Raw genomic sequence first — 23,364 nt, 5'->3', positions numbered from 1 at the left:
TTTGGTGTAGGACTGTTGTTAACGAAGACACGCAGGTTTTCCTAGTTAGTGAAGTGTAACTACATGCTTTTAATAGTCCTATAATTAATAGGAAGGTATGTACTTTAAAATTGCAAACTTCATGAATGAATGAAATGGATGCCATCTTATTTTCAGGACCCTTTAGTATTACGACAATAAACTACAGTTGGTTAAGTTTTTGCTATGGCATATCCCCATGTGATGGCAGTTTACTTAAAATACCTGAAATACCTTTTCCATGCAGTATTCATGAAATAGTGTTTGAAAGGAATACAGTGACACATGAGAAAACACACATTGGAAGACATAGTGAACCAAACTGGTGGTAAAAACATGACCTTCCTCCATAAGGTCAAATAGTTTTATTATGATTAAACACTACAATACAGTATATATCCATTAAAAAAGAAAACTCTATAATGTATATAAATTATTCCTTCAATTCATCAATTCTTCTTTTCTTTTCCATTACAGCTTTGGTAAAATGTGATTTAGTATATAATTTTTAAATACTTTTAGCATCACAAACTCAACACAAAGTACAAAACTAATCCAAATTAGGGATATTAGAATCTACACAGTGGTATTCAGTGGTAGGAGAAAATCTTACCTTGATGAATTCATGTCACTAGCTAAGCTATAAAGGCATACCTAGCAGACATGACAGAAATATGCACCATTAACCAGCTAACGTGTATATTAGTCTTTGTTTATTTTTTTACAGAATACCAGCAGCAATCATTTGAGTGTTGAGTGAATACTTAAGTCCTCAGCCAGTTTTCCCACCTTGTTCCTCTTCCATCAAAGGCCATGAGAAATATCTGAAGAAATGTACCACAACCAGAGCTCTCAGAATTTGACCTGCCAACCGGCATTGCTCATACTTGCACAGTTTGTCCTGCAGCTAGCCGACATCACCGGAACAGTGCTGGAGGGGCAGTGTGGGCCAATCAGCCTAAGGTTGTTCTGAGGGGTGGGCGGTGTGACATTACAGTAAACAGGCATTCCAGTGGCTGGGAGTGACCCTTGACCTGCCTGGTTAGGTAGCATGATTGGCTGTTGGTATGACTGCTGGGGCAGTCCTTGAGAACCCTGGGTCATTGGCACCTGTAAAAAGACACAAGCAAGAACGCTGTATGAAGAGGCTACTTTTGGTCTGTACAATAAACAACATGGTGTCGCGAAAAATATTCAAGCTTTTGAGTTAGACCTAACAGGTCATCAATTCCAACTCTGCCATTTATCGGCTGTTTCACATTAGGAAAGTCACTTAGCCTCTCTGATTCCCTAGTCCATTGCAATAATGACATACATGCTTCAAAGTGCCATTGAAAGGATTGATGAGATGTTGTACAGGGCCTGGCACACTGCCTGGAATGCAGCAGATGCTCAGAAGGTGTTAGTTCTGACTTCCCTTGTCTCTTGATGACCTCTAGAAACTATAGTCTAGATCTTCCACTCTGGGTTTCTATCAGTTTGAAAAGCCATGCACCCTTTCCGATTTTATGCAAAGTGTCCTAGAGCCCTCCATAGTACAAAGGGCTTTTGTCCTGGGCACCCACTATACTCTCAACCTGCAACTTTAGAGAACACTTATCATGGAGCTACAGGTAGAAGTCGATACAACGTGAATCAGAATAGTAGGGTAGGGGTCCTAGGATAGGTCCTTTAGGGTCAGAAGCACCTGGTACAGTTAAATTTAATTATTATACCATTTCACTAACTCTTTATTTCTACTTCTGGGGTATTTCATAATATATATCACAAAAGGATACATAACACTTTAAAAATGCTTAACTTGGGTTTAGTCCAGAGAATGCAGTTGTTAGGCTCCAAAAATGCCCTTGAAATGAATCTGAGATGCCATATTAAAATCTCTTATAACTTAAATTTATGGAAAAATGAAGTTTATTTGGATGTGTACAAAAATGAATGGGAATTAGTCATGAAGACTTTCTACCAATAAGCAAAATGCAATAACATTTCCAAAGATCTTTATGAATAAAACTGTAGACTAATGCATTTTCTTCCATGAATATGAAGTTATATGGAAATAAATTTAGCAGAGCATTCAAAAGCCACAGTAGTGATAGAAGCCTGTCTTTTGCATTTCCTACTTTTCTATTATAATCTTGATTCAAAGTAAATTATCAACAGTTATGGGCCAAGAACCCACTCCCCAGCCAGCCACCCAAACCAGGGACATACCCACAGCTTCCACTTTGACAAATGCTACTTTATAACACAATTTTCCAAGCTGTTTATGAGCACCTGATAAGAAGACATGGTTGGGTAGGAAACCATCACGCTTTGCACCGGAGTTCCTTGTTGGTTATTCATCACGTTCTGACTCTGAGGTGGCTGCTGCACTCCTATTAGGCCTTGGAATCCCTGTTGACCAGACAAGACTGGCTGGTAACCTGTGAAGAAAAGAGATCTTTTGAACTGGTTGTGCCAGAAAGAACACAGAGATGTTTCATGGGGTAGAAGTACTAGTTCAAAAGGCAGCCTTCAGACATCTCAATCTCCACATTCAGAATGTGTTATCAGATGTTTATCCCATAAGAATGCATTTTTTTTCTTTCTTTTTTTTTTTTTTTTTACTTCTAAGAGTGAACAAGATTATGGCTTTAAAAATTAACCGAAATTTCTATTGTTACGCAGAGTGGTCTATTAAACACATGTGACAATGATAAATTTTTCATGACACAAAAACAGAAGACTCTACTGATACCAATTGACTACTATAAATTACACCTTTCGTATTTGGCTTTTTCTTTGGTTTTGAGGATATTTGGAGAATTAACAGATTATCAAGTTATTTTACAATTAAATTGACTCATTCCTTTACTATCCTCTTTTCCCAGACAATCTCATTTGACACATAGAGACCATCAAACAGCCCATTAACTTTGGAAGAATTCTACTTTTTTATGTCCTAGTGAACCAAATGATCCGCTACCCTGAGGAATTCACAATAACCACTGCTTTAGACAAAAAGGCAACAGCAAGTGGGATGCATGTCATACTTTTATTCTGTTTTGCCACTAGCTTCTGAGAGAATTTTTTGGTAAAACATCCCAATATGTGACCAAGTATTAATACATATAATAGATAGTACAGAATACAATATTCAAAAATGTATCTGTTCATGTCTTTCTGGGTGGGTCAGTTTGTTAGCTTTCATTTTTTTTTTTTTTTAAGTAGGCCAGAATTGATTTATTCCAGTTATTTAAATCCTCACTTCAATGAGTGGTTTAAAATGCACCCCTGTAAAGGAAGCCTGTGGATTGTTCTTGTAAATGCTGGGTAGAAAGTTATGATTTAGGTGAAAATGACACAATGGTGGAGAAATGAAAGAGATTCACTTTATGCTGTATAATAAGTTCCTTCCAGAGCTCACATTATTAACCCTGTAGAGTACCTGAGAATAAGTGGAACTGCTATCGTAATACAATTCTCCAACAGAAAATAATCTTTAAGATCCTAGATTTTCTTAACACAAATATGAGCTAACTTTCACAATAGGATTTTGAAAATTGAAGCCAAAAGTTAAAAACTAGCTAATCAATATGCATCGTGAATAATCTATATATTGAGTGCCTCTGAGAGTCTGTATATTAAAGGACCACATTATATTATAGTCTTTACAGAAGACAACACTTAACTATCCTTGGATATACAAAATGTATCTTCATTCATTTCAGAAATATTATGAAAATTTGGCTTGCAAATAGTCACTGAATTAGGAGATTGGCTCAGTTCATCAAATGAGATAGAAGCAAGGCATCCTCAGTTTGGAGAACCGGAGAGCAAGCTTGGGAAAAGGCCATTTTGGGAGGTCTGACCTATGCCTACAATTGGCGAGTGGAACCAGTGTGTAATCTAAAAAGCTACCCTTTGACTTTCCTTATGTGTCCCATTGTTTTACATTCTTATTACTCACCGTAAATCATCTTCATAATGGTTTCAATTTACTGAATTATTTTAAATTATTGTAAATACACCACATATTATGAATATAATTAACGGTAGTGACCACATTTCCTTGAGCTACATTCTGTCCACAGTAGACAGTCAGAACCTTCCTTTAATATGCTTGGCAGGTCCATTTAAGACTAACAAGATCAGCTCAGAGTTCTGCATAGCTACAGTGTTTGAAATCTATACAATAAGAAAAACCCATCAGATCTGGGAGGAAGAAATGCGATTAATCCCACATTACAATTTTCACTACTTCTACTTCTCTGTTCTCATTTGCAGAGAGACATGAGAGAAAATTCTTTTGACATTAATTGTAGAAAATTGTTTTCGATTGTTTTCCATTGTCTAGGTCTCCCATTGTGATTCACATCCAATTGCCCTGAACAATTCCATGGCTATTTTACCATTTTATTATGACATTATTCCAAACCACATCAAGCTCTTTGTAGCATGAATTATTATATACACAAGAAAATAACTTGGGACAATCATAGAAAACTTATAACCAACAGACTTCCTTCTGATTTAGTTCTATAGCAAAGGGCAGGCAGTGTACACTCATTCTCAAGTCCATATAATTGTGAATATAATAGGGCCTTACTTCTGGCTGAAGATTGAAAGCACAAGTTGAAAATGAGAGGAGTGCCATTTAGTACTTTGGATTATATTTGTTTATACACTGAAAAGCCAATTGGCCTCAATGGATCTTCACAGAATATATACAGTTACAATGTAAACAAACAACAACAACAACAACAACAAAAAATGGAGAGGAAGGGAGGGAAGGAGAAGAAGAAAGTGGGGGAAAGAGGAGAGGGTTGCTTAGTGTCTGAAGATTATTTATGTATTTTCTTATTGAATCCTTCCATCCTTTCACAGCGGCATTTGTTTCAAAATAAATTAGGTGGCCTATAGGAGATTCACTTAACACACCATCTTCTAAACCAAAACTGGGTGAAGGGAAAATAATAGAGCTGTTAAGACATTCAGAAAGCAGGATGTCTTGGTTGGAAGAGGAAGCAATCCTTAATATCAAATAATATTTAAGGAGAGAAAAAGAGTGGGCAGGTTGGGCGGCCCCATCCCAGTAAAGGTGCAGAGCCTGTGACAGCAGGATTCATCTTTGCTGCCAGCCCAGATGCAGCTGCCCTGCCGCAGCATCTCCTTCTCCAGGCCTCCTCTGCCTGATGATTTGTAAACTTTAATATTCAGTTATGCATAGCAATGGGCTACCAGCTCTACATTGGGGTTCCCATGGTAAACACACTTAAGGCAAATGCGGATTTATGTGGGGAGTGAATACTTTACCATTTCAAAATGAAAACTTGAGTGTAAGGAGAGCCCAATTTGTATTCATGAATCCCATTTATTTCTCAATTCTCTCTCCAGGCAAGAAATTTACACCTGCAATGGTTTAATTGGGGTTACTCATTTCCTTAAATTATGTCACAGAAGGTAGATCGCAGAATGGTCTTTAAGACAGGCAGCTGTCTGGATGAAAATCTGAGTTCTGGTCCAGAAACAGACAAATAGAAATAAAACAGCAGTGACCTACGAATGAACCGACAGTGTCTGCCTGGGACACAACACACCCGAAGGCAGAGATGGCAGCACTGGTGGGAACTGCTTATCTTGTCTATTCAAATGAGAAATGTGTTCCAGTTCGTCAATTCTTAGCTGTGAAAGGATCACTTTTTCATATTTATTGAGGATTAGCAAGATATAATGCATCTTACAAAACTGAAGCAGCAACAGTATCTGCCCTGTAGGCTTGCTAGAGATGACAAAGACATTAGCTATTTTTATTATTTCTTTTTCAGTCAAGATCGATTCAATTTTCAAGTCACATGTGTCATCTATTTTCTGGAGGTAAAAAGGTTAGGAATGGACAAATACCTCCCAGCAAATAAAACAATGCACTTGGCAAAGATCGAGGAGTTTATAAGATTTAAAATGTCTGCATTGTATCAATCTGAAAATGGAATAGGTTTTCTGCTAAAATACAACAGTTGCATACTATTTGTAGTTTGAGGGCATTTTGTTAATATTCAGTCAAGAAAGCATTTATCTTCATGTAGCACAATTATGAACAGTTAGAATGTAAATTGATTAGGGATTGTAGATTGGCATGGTTGTGACTGATATGATTTTAACTCTTACTTGAGTAGTTTTTTACAGTTTCAATATTTTGGAAATGAATGAAATGACAGACACAATAGTAGTGTCTATTTCTGCATTTCTATTATGCCTACCGTTAGTTATGGAGGTTGAAACAGGAAAGGGAGTATAGTGAAGAGGGCAAATTTCGATACCAAGCACATTTCTTCAGAAGCTGGCCAATTCTCACAGCCTCTCCCAATCCATCCAAGAAGCATGATATACATGTGTTTATTAAAGGAAGTAATCTTAATATGGTAGAATGCCTTTTCAAATGATTCGAATTAGCAAGCTGCTTCATATAAAAATTACTTCTCTTGAAGACAAGATATGAATATTTCTCCAAATTTCAAAGGAACCAGCAAGAGCCTTGATTCTGAATCAAACTCTGCTCTTTGCACGTGGTGTGAGGTGGAATTACAGTAGCTTAGCTTAATGGTACAGCTGGTGAAGAATATGAAGAAGAAAAAGTGCTTATCCAGAAAAGCCCTGTCCTTCAGCTGCAGTTTTACAGTTTGTGCATTTGGCCACTTTATAATATCTGCCTGGGTCTGTTTTCTTGGCTCCATGTCAATTCTTCCGCACTTCATCTTCTTTGAGGATTTTCCATTATAAACTAGCTATATTTGTTGATCACTTACTCTAAGCCAAACAGCGAATTAAGCCCTTGTTACGACAATCCTAGAAGGCAGTCAATATTACTAAACTCCATTTGCAGAAGAGAAAACTGTGACTTAGGAGGATATAGTAACTTGTCAAGGTCACACAGCTATTACGAGGAATTGTAGCTAAAATTTAAGTGGTGGTTTTCTGACTTTGGCATCCTTGCTTTTCTGTGCTAAATTGTAGTACCATTTATTTATACACTCTGCTAGTTCACATAGCCCTCACATCATCCCTTTCATGTGGTAAGTATTCATTGACTGCTTATTACATTGTTTTCTCAATATTTAAAACAATGAAGTAAAAAAGATAAGAATTATGCTCCACAGTTTGGTGAACAAGATTTTATTAATATCAAATAAAGAAAAACAAGATAAATTAAAGGTAAAACATGATTACCTGTCAGAATTAACTCATATCACTCAATAACAGTTTGAAGGCTTGTTACTTAGAGAGCGAAACACAAGGTAGACAGTTGAGGGGTGAGGTATGGGTGGGGCTATTTAAACAGACTCTCGTCCCTTCATTTACTTCATTTCCAATCAGTGATACTATAGTTTTTAATTACTAGGACCATTTCAAATAATGGCTTTCCTCACAATCTTTGAAGAGACTATATTTATTCTGGCTTGTTTTCTCAAAATAATCTTAACATCTTGAAATATGCAAATAGCTTAATTCCACATTAAATATATGATCAATTCAATGATTTGACTGTTCCAGGCTAGTGACTGCCTCTGGGAAAGTAACTTGGCCTTTAAAAACAAGAATAGTATTTATATTATTTGAAAGATAAAAATAGGTTAAAAAAAAGAAGATACACAGGGACTCTGCCAAACAGCCTGGGATATCAGATGAAGGCTTGGGGAAATAAAGACCCCTCAGGCCACTTGGAGATGGCTGTACTTTTGGAATCCATAGACTACTATCAGTCTACTTTCTAATTCTATGAACGCTGTGGATTTTTTCCCTGTCTCATTTCATTACTGGGGCACATCACCTTTAAGACAGAAATATTTTCTAGCTTCATCTATTGATAACCTTGTGGTGTTCATGGTAGCCTTAGGTGGAGAAAACAGATACACAGCTTGATATTTTAGTATCGCTATGGTTTTGTGAAAGAGGAGTCATTGCCTTGCCTCAGAAAGGTGAATTTTGGGGTTATGGGTGTTCCTACCTGCAACTTCTCCCTCATGTAAAGCCGAAGAGAGCCTCCACAGTTTCACTCACAATGAAGCCTGTCAGAGCCAGGGGTCCTTGGGCACAAGGAAGGCATCAATTTTACTGGCCTTTATAGACTCTATCTTACTCTAATTCAAACCCCAGGAGATAAATCCAAGAAATTACAATGTAGACCAAGTGGTTTGGCAAACCATTTGGTTTGTCAAAGTTTGTTAATTTTGACAAATAAGGTGTGACTCTTTCTTTTGCCTATAAGCCAAACTCCTCCCAAGTTACGTAATCTAAAACCCTAAGTGGAACCTTTTTTTTTTTTTTTTTTTTTTTTTTTTTTTTTTTTTTTTTTTTTTTTTGAGATGGAGTCTCACTCTGTCACACAGCTGGAGTGCAGTGGCACGATCTCAGTTCACTGCAACCTCTGCCTCCCAGGTTCAAATGATTTTCCTGCTTCTGCCTCAGCCTCCCAAGTAGCTGGGAAAACAGGCACGCACCACCATACCCAGCTAATTTTTGTATTTTTAGTAGAGACGGAGTTTCACCATGTTGGCCAGGATGGTCTCAATCTCTTGAATTCATGATCTGCCTGCCTTGGCCTCCCAAAGTGCTGGGATTATAGGTGTGAGCCACCGCAACTGGCCAAGTAAAACCTTTAAAATAAGAAAGCAATATAGACTAGACTGGAAGACATTATTTTTAAATATGTTTAAAAATTAAGATATGGTTAAAATATATACTCTTAAAATCATAATTAGGTACTTTTCTATTCATATACATGAAGTAAAATAGCATAACGTGGTCCTGAAATATTTTTTAAAGAGGATGTATAAGAAATTGCTTTTTTCTCTGTGTCTTTCTTTTTTGCTGAAGTTCATTATGGCTTCTTTAATCTTTGACATAAATGTCTTTTTTTTACCTTATTTATTGGCTGTTGCTGTATCCATCCTCTTTCTTTTCCTCACCATTTATTATTCACTGGTTTTAATTCTTTAGGAACTTGGTAGAGGATGACCTGCAGGGAGTATGCATGGACATGGGGGTAATGCAGTAGTCATCCTAGTAATGAGGGGAGCTGTGGCAGGCCCTAAGTGGAACTATGCTTCCTGAAGCAGTAGTTTTTCTTCATACTTCCTCTTTTGCTCATTAGCTTTCATACTACACAGAATGTAATTCTTAAAAGCCTCTTTACTGTCCCCTGAGAACATTCATGCATGGGTCATTTTCTAATGGCAGTACACATCAGATGAACCATCCTATTACTGCAGGCTCGGAGGCCTCTTCACTGCAATTATACTATCCTGATCCATGTTATCACAAATACAAAGCTGGTTTTCTTTCTTTCTTTCTTTCTTTTTTTAAATCAGGGCAAACATGAGACACATTGTTAAATGACTAGAGGAATGGATCATGCACGGAATTTCAATGAATGCCTCCAAGGGAAGCCAGCATTGAATTCCATTTTAAATGGAAGAGGCTGTCATATTATTGAAGTAATTCTCTGAACTTTCGTGGCCCATAGTGCTGTGCTGACATCCAGAGAGCTTCAACAACCCAGAGGGAGAAAGACTGCATGAAAGACTCACAAACGTTTTACTTTCTTAATGAGGTTGCGTGGCTTAGAAGAAAATGTGGCATTCTTGCACCTCTACCCGTCGTGTTAATTATGGATATAGTGAAAACCAGGCTGGGAGGAAGCAAACTACTGCTGAGGCAACATTAAGAAGCTTTTTCCCCAGACCAAGCTTGGGGCAAAGTCAAAATGGAGATGGCTCTAATAATTGTCCCCATGATAATATTCCTCCTGGTAGATATTTTCATTGATGAAGTGCTGTTGGCCAGCTGACCATAGCAAGATAATTATGAAGTCAAAAGTCATGAGGTCAACATCATTGTGATCAAATTACTGTCATTGTTGCATGGTTACGGGATGTAACCTAGCCTTGGCCAATTATCTTGAAGTAAGTACTATGGCCACAGATTCAATCTATAGAAATCCACCTGTCATTACAACTGAAAAAAAAAAAAGAAATTATTTCATAAGCAACTGATGATAAATTAAAAATGCCCTCTTTATATAATAAAACATTATACATTATTATTCCCAAGGAGTCAATGATAACTATCTTCTTCATTTACAGACTGGCAGGACTCTTGCTCAAAGATTGTTCTAGTGGTAGGTTTAATAACAATATTTTTCTAGTGGTAGCATCGACTGGGAGGCAACAGTAGTTTTCTAGGGCAAAGATAATGAAGACATGAACTAAGGGAGAGGGTATAGGAATGGAAAGAAGAAGCGCAGAGAGTTATTTAGGATATGAACTGTCAGAAACAGGAATCTATGATTTCTGGTGGTATCACACGGTTGATGGACATGAGCATGAATTAATTTACTGCATTGTAATCATGAATATCAGTAGTCTACTGGAAAACTGTCTCCCTGTAAAACAAAAGCCCTAATTTGCGGTGCTTGCTGATTTCCCTAGTGTAAATATTCCCACCATGCCTACTTTCAAGCCTCAAAGGGCTTAGCAACCAGTTGGCAAAATTCCTGATTTTTAAACAGTTGGCTCTTGTGAGCCAGCGTGAGATAGCTCTGGCATGCTAATGACCTAATATTCAATGTCAAGCAATCATATTTTCAGTTCACATAAATTTTTGTCCCTTTGATTCTTTTTTCCACAATGTTATGACTATTTCCTCTTGCCATTTGGTGTAAGAATGACCATAAAAGTCATTTACAGAGCTTATACAAATGGTGGAGACAGGCCATAAACAGAATCTTGCAGTACACTTGGATAGGCACCTGTCTTCAACTCTAGAATCACTGAAGAAAGAGTATTTACTTCTATTGTGTGTAGGGATAAGAGAAGCATGCAGTAGAAAGCTTCCAAGAGGTCATATTGAACCTAGCACTAGAAGATGAGCAGATATATGCTAATGGGGTAGGGCAATGTGGAAATAATCAGCACAAAAGAGGCATAAACATAAGGACCAGCATGTGCAAAGAGCAAAGGTACAAAAAATATGTTCGAGAATTGTAAATATACAGGCATAGCAATAGGTTAGAAACAGGCAGAGGAAGTAGAGGATAGAAATGGAGCTAGGCTCAAATCCTAGAGTCTTGAAAAGCATGCTATAAAACTAGAATTTAATGCTGAAAGACTTAAGGTGCAATGTAAGGTTTACAAGCAGAGCAATGAAATGATGAACAGCGATTTCATAAAACTTCTCCATGAGACAACGTGGGGTTGTATAACTGGCAGTAGAAAGTCTACTGGAAAGCAAAAACAATAATCTAGGGCAAGGAAGGTGAAGACATGAAGTTAAGACAAGGGTGGCAGCAACAGAGAAGAGACATATCAGAGAGAGAGAGAGAGAGAGAGAGAGAGAGATGTAGATGTGAAGTGTCAGAAACTGGCATCTATGAGCTGCAAGGAGGGGGTGACAGAAATTAAAAAAAAAAAAAAAGAAAAGAATAAATTCCAGGTTCTAGTTTGGGTAAGGAAGTGGAATGCAGTGCCTTAGCTATAAATACAGAAAGAACAAGTGTATAGAGATGATCAGTAAACACACGAACAATATGTCTGGGGTTTGGAGCTCAGGCAAGCAGCCTGTTTTAGAGGCATAGATTTGGAAGTCATCAGGACATAGTTGCTCTCAAGGACAATATATTTATGAGTGAGTACCAATTGAGAAGACTATCAAAATGGAGTTGTAAGGCACAATCATATTCAAATACTGGACTGAGAAAATAAAATCTGGATAGGGGAATGAGGAGTAGTAGAAAAATGAGAAGAACTAGAAGAGAATGGTATCAAGGAAGAAGAAGTAGGGAAGTGTTTCAAGAAAGAAAAAGGTGACAATGACCACAGTTGCAGAACTGCCAAGGAAGAAAACAGACCCTACTTAAAAACAAAACAAAACAAAACAACAACAAAAACAAACAAAAAAAACCAGTGACCTCAATAAAAGCAAGGCTAGCGATGGGTACATCAGCCAGACAGGAAGAAAAAGAATTCCTCTGAGAAGCTTGAGAAGCCTGGCAGTGAAGCACCATGCTGGACAGAGAAAGGAGCAGAGAGCCAGAGGGAGGCATAGGGTTGATGGGATTTTATAGTTTTGTTTTTCTTCCTCTTTTAACATGTGATAAATGTCAGAATTAGTATATTTTAAAAGAAGAGATTAAAAAAACGAAAAACCTGGGAAAGAGTAAGAAAATCTACGAACCTGTCATAATTCACAGCGCATTCAACATCAACAGTTGCATACAACCAAGAACGCTGGGATTTGGGTGACAGAGAGTTGAACTTTCTCTCTGAATCATCTAGTAGCTCTCCATTTCACCTACTCCTACTATACACCCTATTTGATCCAGCAGCAAAGTGTCCTGGGTTTTTTCCTCTTGAGGACACAAGACAGCTCAGAGAGCTTATTAGGAGTCATAACCAAATGCTATAACATAATCCTGAGAAGACAACAGAAGCTACCCAAGATAACTTCTGAGAAGAACCTGAAGGAAATATGTGCTTATTTATTTGATGAACATGATTAGTGTTTTTTGATCCACATGGAATTGCAATAACCCAGGGAAGATTTGGTTAAAGATCAATCAGAAGTCCATGGTCCCACAAACTCACCACTGCAAATTAATTGACAAGATCAGTTGATAGGAATAACATGTACTATATTATTTACTAAAATGGACAATCAGCTGAAATTTCCATGAAGAGAGTGAAACAGGCTTCAGTAAGATATTTTCTACCATACTATGGATACATACTATTTGAGCATATGTACGTACAAAATGCTAAGTGCTAATGTTTTCAGGATCAAGTTTCCTCTGATTTTTCCTTAAGGTTCAAGTAGATATAATAAGTCAGTTTTAAATTTCAGAATGCCATAAAAAATACAAGGCCTACTTGTTTACATTTCATTACAACCCAACAGCAATTGATTAGTTCTAGGTTATCTAATGTATAGCTCATTGAAAACAACAACAACACAACTAAGTTTGATATAAATGTATGTCTTTTACCTGTAACCAATGTTTTCCAAGGAGAATTGGGACTAAACATTTTTAAAGTTTTCACTGTAGTTAGAGTTGGGGAACATGACCTCTGATTCTCCGTTATTTCCTAATTTCATCAATATTACAGCAATAATTTACCCAAAGTAAAGAGTGTGGGCACCAGATGATGTCACAACCCCAAGCAATAGCCAAGAGATACTTTCTATTCATCTACATAATCAACTAGATCATGATTTTCCTTAGTAACAGCAAGAAGAAATATCTTTAATCTCACCTTATGAGGAACTGTTATTTAAAAGGGTTGTTTTATCTGACTTGAGACAACAATCAGAAGTCTGCAGACTTGTCCACACAAATATAAATGTGCTTATCTTTTTGGCTGGCTGGAACTGGAGGCTATGGTCAACACTCAAATCAGATTTTATAATAATTAAAGTGAAAATAAAACTAAAGGACAAATGCCTGTCCTGAAGACTCTTTCAATCATCCCTCTGGGGCAGGCTGTTTCCATTTTGACTAGAAGTTTCATTCTTTTAATGGCTTGCTCCAGGGTAAGAAGAGAAATGATTCAAATCATTCACTCATTAACTTTCCCTTTCAACTCAAGGCATTCGAAGACAATACTTGCATTTCATCATGATTAAAAGTGCTTTACAAGCACCTAAATGAAGCCATGAGTATTTTTAAGTGGTCATAAACCTCTTTTCTCAAGTTCCCTTGAGGCTGCAGAGGAGCTCCCTCACAAGGGACAACCAGCTATCTAAATTCTCAGGCAGAGGGATCCCTGTCTTCGGAGTAATGAGACAGCAGGAACACTTGGCCTAAGAAAGCCTGGAATAGTCCTCACATTTTATCCTCAGCAGGACACCAGGCTACTCACTGAGGGGTGCTATAGCAGGCCCATTCACACCCAGCCAGGTCTGCAGGCTGCCATTTCAGAGCTTTGGATTCTCACTGCTTGCCACTCAACCCAGCCCCACCATCTCACCTGTGTCTGATTGCTGCTTCCCCATCCAGCTGAAATACATTGTTCCTGGGTCAATGGTTCTCAACTTTAACCTGCCTCCAAATAACCTCTGGGACCTATTAAAACACAAATTGCTAAGCCTTAATGCCCAGATGCTTAGATTCTGATATGCATTTCTGACAGGTTCCCAGGTGATGCTGCTGCTGCTGCTCTGGGTACCACACTTTGAGAATCTCTGCTGGGCCTTGGCTCTCAAACACACTGACTTGAATTCCTATTGTTTAGCCCACTCATTATTTTTTTCCCTCACACTGGATCTGGCAAATTACACTGTGTGGGAGGCCATCTCTACTCTCTTAGTTCATTGTTCTTATCTGTAAAATTGGCACAATATTTTCATCAAAAGGTGTGAGGATAGGCTAAGATCTCTCTTGTAGGACATACAAGAGACTCACCAGTGGTTGAGCCTCTGTCAATAACCAACATATGCAACTGCCCATGCCTCATTCTTTGCACTCCCCACTTTATGACCTTGAATCGCATTTTATTACTTACTTAGCTCCTGCTTCTTAGGTAGGTTGCAATCCTCTGGGAAAAGAAGCATATCTTATACATGTTTGCTTAGCCCTGTATTTCACATTCAGTGCCTCAAGAACATTCATTAATGATGCTGATAAAAAAAACTGTCCTATTCTAGCCACTCCTCAAGTATCTTGCAATGGCACGCAAGTAGAAAATAAGCTAGCAAATAAAATCTTGAAGAAAATGAATGAAGAAGCGATGTATACAGAACACAGAGTCCAAAGCCTTGCCAGTGCAGAGGGAAATGATTTATCATTATCACAATAGTATTAAAAGAAATCTGGACAGACAGTAACTACTTTCTCTTATTCCCTTTGCCTCTGGGCAGGTGGATGGGAAAGAGGTTCCTTCTAACAGCACAGTTTTTAAATTCTACTTGTTGATGGTGGGATGGGGCAATGACAGGTCCAGAAAGGGAAAGGAGGAGGGAATATAGAAAGGGACTAAAAAGAGGAGTGAGAAAAGGGAGGGAAAAGGCCATCTAAAACAGATTGTTTGGCATTCTCAAACTGGATGAGGCATTTGGAAAACAAGATGAGATTCTTGTAGCCTGATGTTTTTTAGGATGTAAATGTGAGTTTGCTCCTTTATAAATATGCCCTAACATTTCACCTAAAAGAAAAGCAAACAAGAGACTGCATCTCACCTACTCCTCCTTGAGGCAGTATTTCTTGCTTTTCTAACCACCGCACCGCCGTTTCTTTTGACCCTCACTAAGCCTACATTCATTTATCTTGAGTATGAACAATGGATGTGGCGATATCCTGGCACAAGAAACTCTGGATGCTGCTGCTGAGGTTTACGGGACTAAGACAGCTACTTGTTCAGGATCATACACAGGATTTCTCATAATCAGGGACAAAATCCCAGTTTTCGGTAACTAACTTCCCCAACATACATGCCACGATGCTTCCTCCAAAGGTGGCTGACTAGATTACAAGAAATAGCTTTGCTTCCTGACTGCTCACACTGAGAAACTGTGTTCTGTTTTGTTGGTAATAGTCCACAAATGCTTCATAATTGGGAGAAAAAGCCATTTTCTTCCCCTACATGTGTCAGTTCTGCTGCTATTGTGTCCTTACTAGGAACCTGGAGAATACATCTTTTATAAGTGAATTGGACTTACCTAATTTGCCCCCAGTAGCTACCAACAAACTTTTCTAAGATAACACAGAGTAAGCCATTAGGGAGAAAGACAATATAAGTTTTGGAGGTTCAAGTAATGTATGAGTTGCAAAAAATGGAATCAAACCATCTCTTTTAAAAATATCAGCTCAATTCTATCATTCTATCCCAAAATTTAGAAATACATATTAGTAGTTAATTACCAATAGGCAACATTTCAAGGAGGCCATATAGTAGATTAGTATAGACCACACTTACACTAACTCAAACAGGAAAGCAAGCAGTCTCCTTTCTTTATTCAAACTAATATAGTAACACTTCCTGGTTCACCCTATTGTACTCACAGGGCTCAGTGCTTTGTGAAGTGGGTATCATTATTATTCTCACTTTACAGAAGATAAAAGTGAAGCTTGAGGAATTGTGTAGATCATTTAAGACCATACGGTTTAGAAGTGCCAGAATTAGGACACAGGTATTTTAGTGACTTTTCCCCCATCTCCTCAGAGTCCTGTCAAGCAATGGAATTCCATTGAAATGATTCAATTGATGAGGTTTTAACAAAGGGAGTACTGCCAAATGAGTAGGTAAGCTGAGGGATCAACAAGTGAGGAAGACACCAGAGCCTAATAACAGTAGGGAACTGTTTTCTCCCCTTGTCTGTAGGTCTTAGGGGAGAAACCAGTGCTAGAAGCAGTTAGCAAGAGCAGAGAGGAGGGGCTGCCTGTCAGAACCAGCTGCATCCCAAGGTGAAAAGGGAATGGTGAGAAGACTACTCGCTGGCTGCCCCTCTGCCTGCTCTCTCTCCCTCTGACCTTTGATCTCTGGCAGCTGATGCTTTCCATTAGCAAAACCCAGGTGGAAGCCAGGGGGCAAAGGAACCTGACAGATGCAGTTTATGGGGTCAGGAGAGATGGATAGAGAATGGCTATGTGTTGGGAGGAAACAGAGAATAACCAGCACACCCCTTCCCTTCAAAGATTACAGAAATATGTTTCTATGTCAGGGACCATTTCCCAAACTACTGAGGCAATCTATTTAACTGAAGATTTTTTAAAAGAGATGAATAATGCTTTTAGTGGAATACTGTCTCTTAGTTTTAGAGACTTTTTTCCCCTCAGAAATTACCCTTTTAAACACCTGGTAATATGTCAGACGATGCACTTAGCATGACTGCTTCAGCAATTAAAGTAAATGTTAACTCTCAAATTTATATGTCATTAGATATTAGGGTAGAGTGTTTGACTCATGGTCCTAATGCTTGCCTTTCCATTTGGAGGAAATGGCAACGTTTGTAGGGAATTGATAATAACTTAGACAGTATTATTAAGCAATGTTACTGTTTAAATATCTTGTAGAGCAAAAAAAAAAAAAAAAAAAGCTAAATTATGATTCAACTCAAGCAGTACTACTCATTTTGTTGAATTTGACATTTTCCTTCTCTGGCTGCAGAACCAGATGACTGAGATCAAATAGATAACAATGGGTGAAGACTATTTCAGGGAAATGAAAAAGAAAAAAGGAGGATCTAGTTTATTTCTACAATGACCTTAACTGGTCCTTGCAATTCTGACATCATATTTGGTTTAGAAAATGCTATACTAGAAATTAGTCTCATGTTTAGTACATTTAGCCATAATTTGTTCAAATATTTAAAGCAATCACCTTCAAGGTGAATAGTATGAAGTGATATTTAAAGGAGACTAAAAGTTTTCTGGTTTAAATCTGAGGAAATTTTGCTTTCTAATAGGAAACTCACAAGCTTCATGCTAGTTCTGCTGACCACTGACTCTGTGACTCTGGGAAGTTGCCTGATATCTTTGAGCTTCGCTTTTCTTGCTTATTAACTGGGAGCAAGTTAATTCCCACCTTCCCAGGGCTTTTGTGAAGGTCAGGTAGATGTCAGGTAATGTGACTTGCTCAGCACATGGCATTTACTGTGCAGTAGTTAGCATTAGTTTCCACTAAATGGTGCTCAGTAAATAGGGGTATTTTCACTCTCTCCAGAACTATACCATAGATGTACAACAAACTGGGTGTTGGTAGTACCAAGACAGATCTATCAAAAACAAACGCGCACACACACTATTCCTGGAACTGCTCCTCCTAGGGCTTCCACGCTCTACATTTCCACAAGAGCCAAGGTACAGTCATTATGTGCTAGCCACATGGAAGAGACCATGGGTCAGGCAATGAATGCTCTTTTCGGCTTTTGGATTATAGAGAAATTTTAATCCCTAGTAGCAAAAGTGGCAGAAGCAGCTGTGAAAATGATTGTAGGCCAAACTCTCCATACAGCAGAGAGTGGAAGGTCAAGCTGGTTCTAACTGGAGAGCAAATATCCAGACAGGAACCACCTAGAAAGGCACTTGGGCCCAGACTCCCATTCCTGGTAGAGCAGTGATTTCTGGGTTGTAATTTCAGCACAGCCAGGCTGCTGTATTCCTTAGTTAGAAGGTCTACTCCATGCGTGTCACCAAGTATTCAGAGAAAATTGAGGTCTCCTTCTTGTCCTCATATAAGGAATAAGCCCAGTTCCACTGTGTCTTTTGTCTCCTAATCAAAGCTATGCTTACACTTCCTACAATAGGCTACATTTTCTCGCCATCAAAGGAGAGCTCCCTTTCACCCAAAGCCATCCTAGAGCAAAAGGGTGCTGAGTGCAGTCTGGATTCATGCAGGTACCTTTCCATCTTTTTTCCGGTGACTTAACAAGTGGAGCTCCGTGTCATTGCATCAAAGATAAGAAACAAAATGTTGCCCACCCTTCCTCTGCTTTCCCTGGTCAGCTGTTCTTATGAAGGCTTGTCTTCTAACTTGTTAGACTATTACAGTGCTTCTCAATCCCTAACACATGAGTCCCTTGCAGAGGAATAGAGAAACTTCCACTTTCCCAGTGTTTCTAATGTAACCATTTTATAATTTTTTTGTGCAATAAAAGATTGAGCAAGTGATTTTTTAAAGAAAGCATATTTCAATTAACATATTATTGATAATATTCTAATATTCTTTAAAATGCAATGTTTAATAATATTCTCAACACACATGGAACAATGTTACTATTCCCCATTTAATAAATGATAAATGAGGTTTAATTTATTTTCTATTTATCTATGTAAAACTATGATTTATAAACAGACTGTTTTTGAAATGTTGGGCTTTAGGGAATGAATAAATAGTAAAATGGACATTAAATTAAAGACATGTTAAAGTACCAAAATAGACAAAACACCCAAACAATGTCTGAAAACATTACACTTTATGCATTTATAAAGTCAACTGGCTGGTTGTGATCTTTGTGTTTTGTTTCTAATTGATCAATAAGACAAAAGCACTTATGCTGCTCACTGCAAGCACTAACCATAGAAAAACAAATTACAGAATATAGATAGCCTTTATTCTTTCAAAAACAAGCAAATGAGATATACATGTCACTATTTTCTCTATATATATTTTGGAATTCATTTGCTTATTTATTTTTAATCAGTAGCTTATATTTAATATACATTGTAACATATATTGCATAAAATGAAGATTAAAATCCAATCCAACTTTCTGACTCCTATCTTTTTTTAAATAAAAGGCAAATTTTCCAGTTTTATATGGGATGACCGGATATGTCTGTTAATAGCTGTAGCTCTAGTTTATTTTTTAATAGCCTTCTTTTTCCCTCTCAAATGTGTATGGGTTCAGATGGTAAATTGTACAGTAAATACATATATACACACACACATATGTATTACACTCACATGCATATACATATTTACATTTACACACATATGCACATACACTGTGTTTTCACGTGTATGTATATGATACACACTTTTATAAACATAGTGAAGGTTTTGTTGAAATGAACTTAGAAAAATGGGATTCATTCTGCGCTCTTGATAAATTGCATTGCAGCATTTGTTTCTTGTTTTCTTTGTCTTTAACCAATGGTTCATTATGCATATAAGTTAAACAATGTAAGGCAAGGAATTAAAACTATTTAAAACAGCTTGGCATCTAATTAGGTTCAAAACAGTGCCTATAGAAACGAATGATTGTTTGGCATGCTCCCTCATCAAATTTCTACCACCAGTCCCTCAGAGAGCATCTCCAAAATTCTTTCTTTGGGGAGTGGGGTGGGTGGGATAGAATGGTTGTATTAATTTGTATTAATCTTATTTAAATTGACATACTTTACTTACTATCTTTAACAGCAGAAATTCCCAGAAAACTTGAGTCCTCAGTTTAGGAACTGCTGCTTAGTTTCCTCACTAGTCTTCGAAACGGGAAGAACAGGGCACTACTAAGAAAAATTATTGATCAAGAGTACTGACATCTAATATTTATAAAGAAATATGGATCACATCAAAGATTTGATAAAAGTATTGAGCTCCTTTTCTAGTTAACTGTACCCAGGCACATACAAAAGTTATTTTGCATAAAATTTCTCTTTTCTACTTAATTGTACCCAGGCACATATGAAAGCAATTTTCATAAAATTTCTCTGGTTTCTTCTGGAAGCCCAGAAACCCAGTCACAAGAATCCAGAATTGAAAACCCTTAATTCAGGAGGAGAGATGAGTAACTCTCATTCTTTATCATCCAAGTATAACACAATTCAAATGGAGCCTGGCTATCAATACACTCCTCCAGAAGGATTCTGAGTATTTAAAAGGTGGTAGAAGAGGGAGGGAGGGCTTGAAGAATTCACAAGGAATGCATATCCATTGATAAAGAGCAATTCAATGTCACTTAGACAAGTTCAGGCATCTAAGACTGATCCAAGAGGGAAAACCCATAGCTTGGAGGGGTCTTTGTAAATTTAATGTGGAAGCAAAGTTTTCCTGATATGACATCCCAAAGTACAAATTTTCTCTCACATGGTAATATTTTCAGCCATATTTTAAAAACATTTCTTATCACATAGGAAATTTTCTTACAAGCGTCTTGCTATATTCCCCAGGCTGGCATCAAACTTCTAGGCCCAAGCAATCCTCCTGTCTCAGCCTCCTGAGTAGCTGGGACTATAGGCGCACACCACTGCACCTGATAGGAAATCATTTTTAAGCTGTTATCAAGTCAGTAAGCACATTTTTGTAAGTGATCTCTATCTTACCATAGCTACATTTTAAGGAACACTTAACTGAGCAGTGAAGCTTTAGTACCTCACCATCAATATGACTTGCAGCAAAAGCGGGACCCAGACACTGCCTTACAAATGTGTCTGATTAAAATGTGTCCCCAATACCTCCTGATAGAAACATCAGCTTAGTTGATGTTGCCTTGGTAATGATGCCAGAGAACACAAAGCTACAAGTACTCATATTAAAATAGACGTAGCCTAAGATGCAGCACAATAATTAGTTTTATTATTAACTAACTAAAAAAAACCACATACGACTGTTACTTTTGAGGATAAAATTTTAATTAAAGAAAGTTGGTACTTCAGCAGGTGAGGGCCTTTGGAAAGCTTACATGATGAAATTTCATGAACTATAACTCCTTAGTGGCCTGGCATTATTAACAAGATCATGATGAAGGACATAGTTGAGTAGCTTAAAAATAAATGATTACAACCACTTTACCTAGGGGTGAGAGAGCTGCTATTTGATACCTATTATCTATGACTACACATCTAATGATGTCTCAGTGGAGGCAAACATTCTAGCACTGGTAAAAACCATTTTCAGGGGGAAGTAAATATAATTATTGTTTGATTTTGTAGGCATAAATCATCAAGTCATGAGAGGCAATATATTATGGTAAAGACATGGTCTTTAAGACAGACTCCTTGTATATCCTAGGGCAGTTACTTCCCCTGCCAAACCTCTACTTCCAACATCTGTAAAATAGGGAAGGTGACACAATTAATGATATCATTATCATTTGGTAAAGGAGAGGATTAAGTGATGTATACCCTTAAGCAAACTGGTAGATAGAAGACACTCAAGTTGCTCATAATTACAATTTAAAAAACGATTTGAAGTTAGAAATTCACTTCCCGCTAACAGTACGCCACTCCCAGGGTTCACCAAAAAGGCATTATATTGTAACAATATGTTTTATTCTCAAGACGATATATTTTCTACTCATTTTCAAGACACTGCTTGAGTCCTATGAATGATAAGAAATTCAATGCGTGTGCTCAAGATATAGCCAAAATAGCGGCTTTTCAAGCACAAAATCCTTTTTATCTCACTTTAATAAAAAATAAAATGGCTATGAAGAATAGCCAGCTGTAGGCAAAAATAATTGCAACCTAATAATGCCAGGCTGTGTTACAGGAGTGCAATTCTGGAAGAGCAGCTGATCCAGACTCTGGCACATACCCTGAGCTCGGAGGCTGACATCAATGCATCAACCCAGGCAAGCCTGTGCAGCTGTTTTCAGGCATCCAAAGCTCTTTCATTTATTTGCAACTAATAAATCTGTGATTGCCACACAGATGACTGCCCAAAATAAAGTAGAATAAAAAGAGAGGAAGACTATATCTTGTAGAGTAAGCTCACTGAACCAGAAGAAAAACATGCTGGCGTTGAAAAAGGCATAATGGAAATGTGGTAGAGAATCTGATATTTTGAGGTCCACCAGGAGGAGGCTGACTCATCTCTGAACGCAGAAAACATAGCTGACTGCTGAAACAAGGAGTGCTGAACTAATCACCAACCAATTGTTCAGCGAAATGAATATCAGCTCACAACGTCTTACTGAGTAGTAAGGCTCTGAAGAGGTCACTTAACTTCTTTTGGCCACAGTTTCCTCACCATTAATCTGACTGTAAAGCTAGGGGCCTGGGCTAAATTGGACCTGTTTTAAGATTTCTTTTGAGTCTAACATTCTAAAATGTAAACCAAACTGTTTTATTGGGACAATTTGGTAAGTATTATTATGACACAATTTTTTTAAGCTCTGGAAGATGTTTCCCGTTTAAATGTTCTTTCTTTTCATTCCATTTCCAAGAATAGCTGATACTGATACTTCATACTTCAGCAGATGCCCACAAATGCTTCAAATTAAACTTATCAAATTCATCAGTTTTACATTTCTGACTGGGTGCAATAACCAGCTGCAGTCAAATTTAGTATTTTAATGGCTTCAAATAACAGCTACATTTGCTACTTACAAAGATAATATGAAGCCTGAACCAAATCTAGTATTAAGTTGTTAAAAAAAATAAATCTTGCCTGACGTGAATTAGATTTTCTTAGGGTCTTTAAAGTCAGTCTACATTAACATGATTAAGAATAAACAAACAAAAAACAAAAACAAAATAAAACTCTTGATCTGCACATAATATGGTCGAAAAGCCTTTTAAAATACTTTGAGTTACATGATTACGCCATGATTTTCAGTCACTTTTCCTCTCCTTCTTGACTATAATTCCCTTAAGAGACTACTTCTATATTATTTATCTTTGTCTCATTGTTCGTACTTTGCTTACGCTGCACATTCTATGCAGTGTGATGCCTGCACACAATAGATGCCTAATAAATGTATTGTATTATTGTTGAATAAATGTTGATAGATAAAATATCATTACCTCCTGTCCAGGTGCGGTGGCTCATGCCTGTAATCCCAGCACTTTAGGAGGCCAAGGCAGGCAGATCACCTGAGGTCACAGGAATTGAAGACCAGGGTGGCCAACATGCTGAAACCCCGTCTCTACTAAAAA

The 23,364-nt window shown here is 37.6% G+C and overlaps 1 protein-coding gene across 46 annotated transcripts in view; it reads right to left on the bottom strand.

Moving 5' to 3' along the window:
- Nucleotides 1–341: 341 nt before the first annotated feature.
- ARPP21 (cAMP regulated phosphoprotein 21) overlaps nucleotides 342–23,364 on the bottom strand; it is a 157,087-nt gene continuing 134,064 nt past the window's right edge. For all 46 annotated transcript variants that reach the window (XM_038003017.2, XM_073023735.1, XM_073023720.1 and 43 more), the window contains 2 exons: nucleotides 2,293–2,441; nucleotides 342–1,128 (listed from right to left, as the gene is read on the bottom strand). In XM_038003017.2, the coding sequence (XP_037858945.2) occupies nucleotides 871–1,128; nucleotides 2,293–2,441 (407 nt within the window). In that variant the 3' untranslated portion in view covers nucleotides 342–870. The remainder of the gene's footprint in view (nucleotides 1,129–2,292; nucleotides 2,442–23,364) is intronic.

The sequence above is a fragment of the Chlorocebus sabaeus genome, chromosome 15 (genome assembly GCF_047675955.1).
Source record: "Chlorocebus sabaeus isolate Y175 chromosome 15, mChlSab1.0.hap1, whole genome shotgun sequence".
NCBI classification, from domain to species: domain Eukaryota; kingdom Metazoa; phylum Chordata; class Mammalia; order Primates; family Cercopithecidae; genus Chlorocebus; species Chlorocebus sabaeus.
This window is presented reverse-complemented; position numbering and strand designations above follow the sequence as displayed.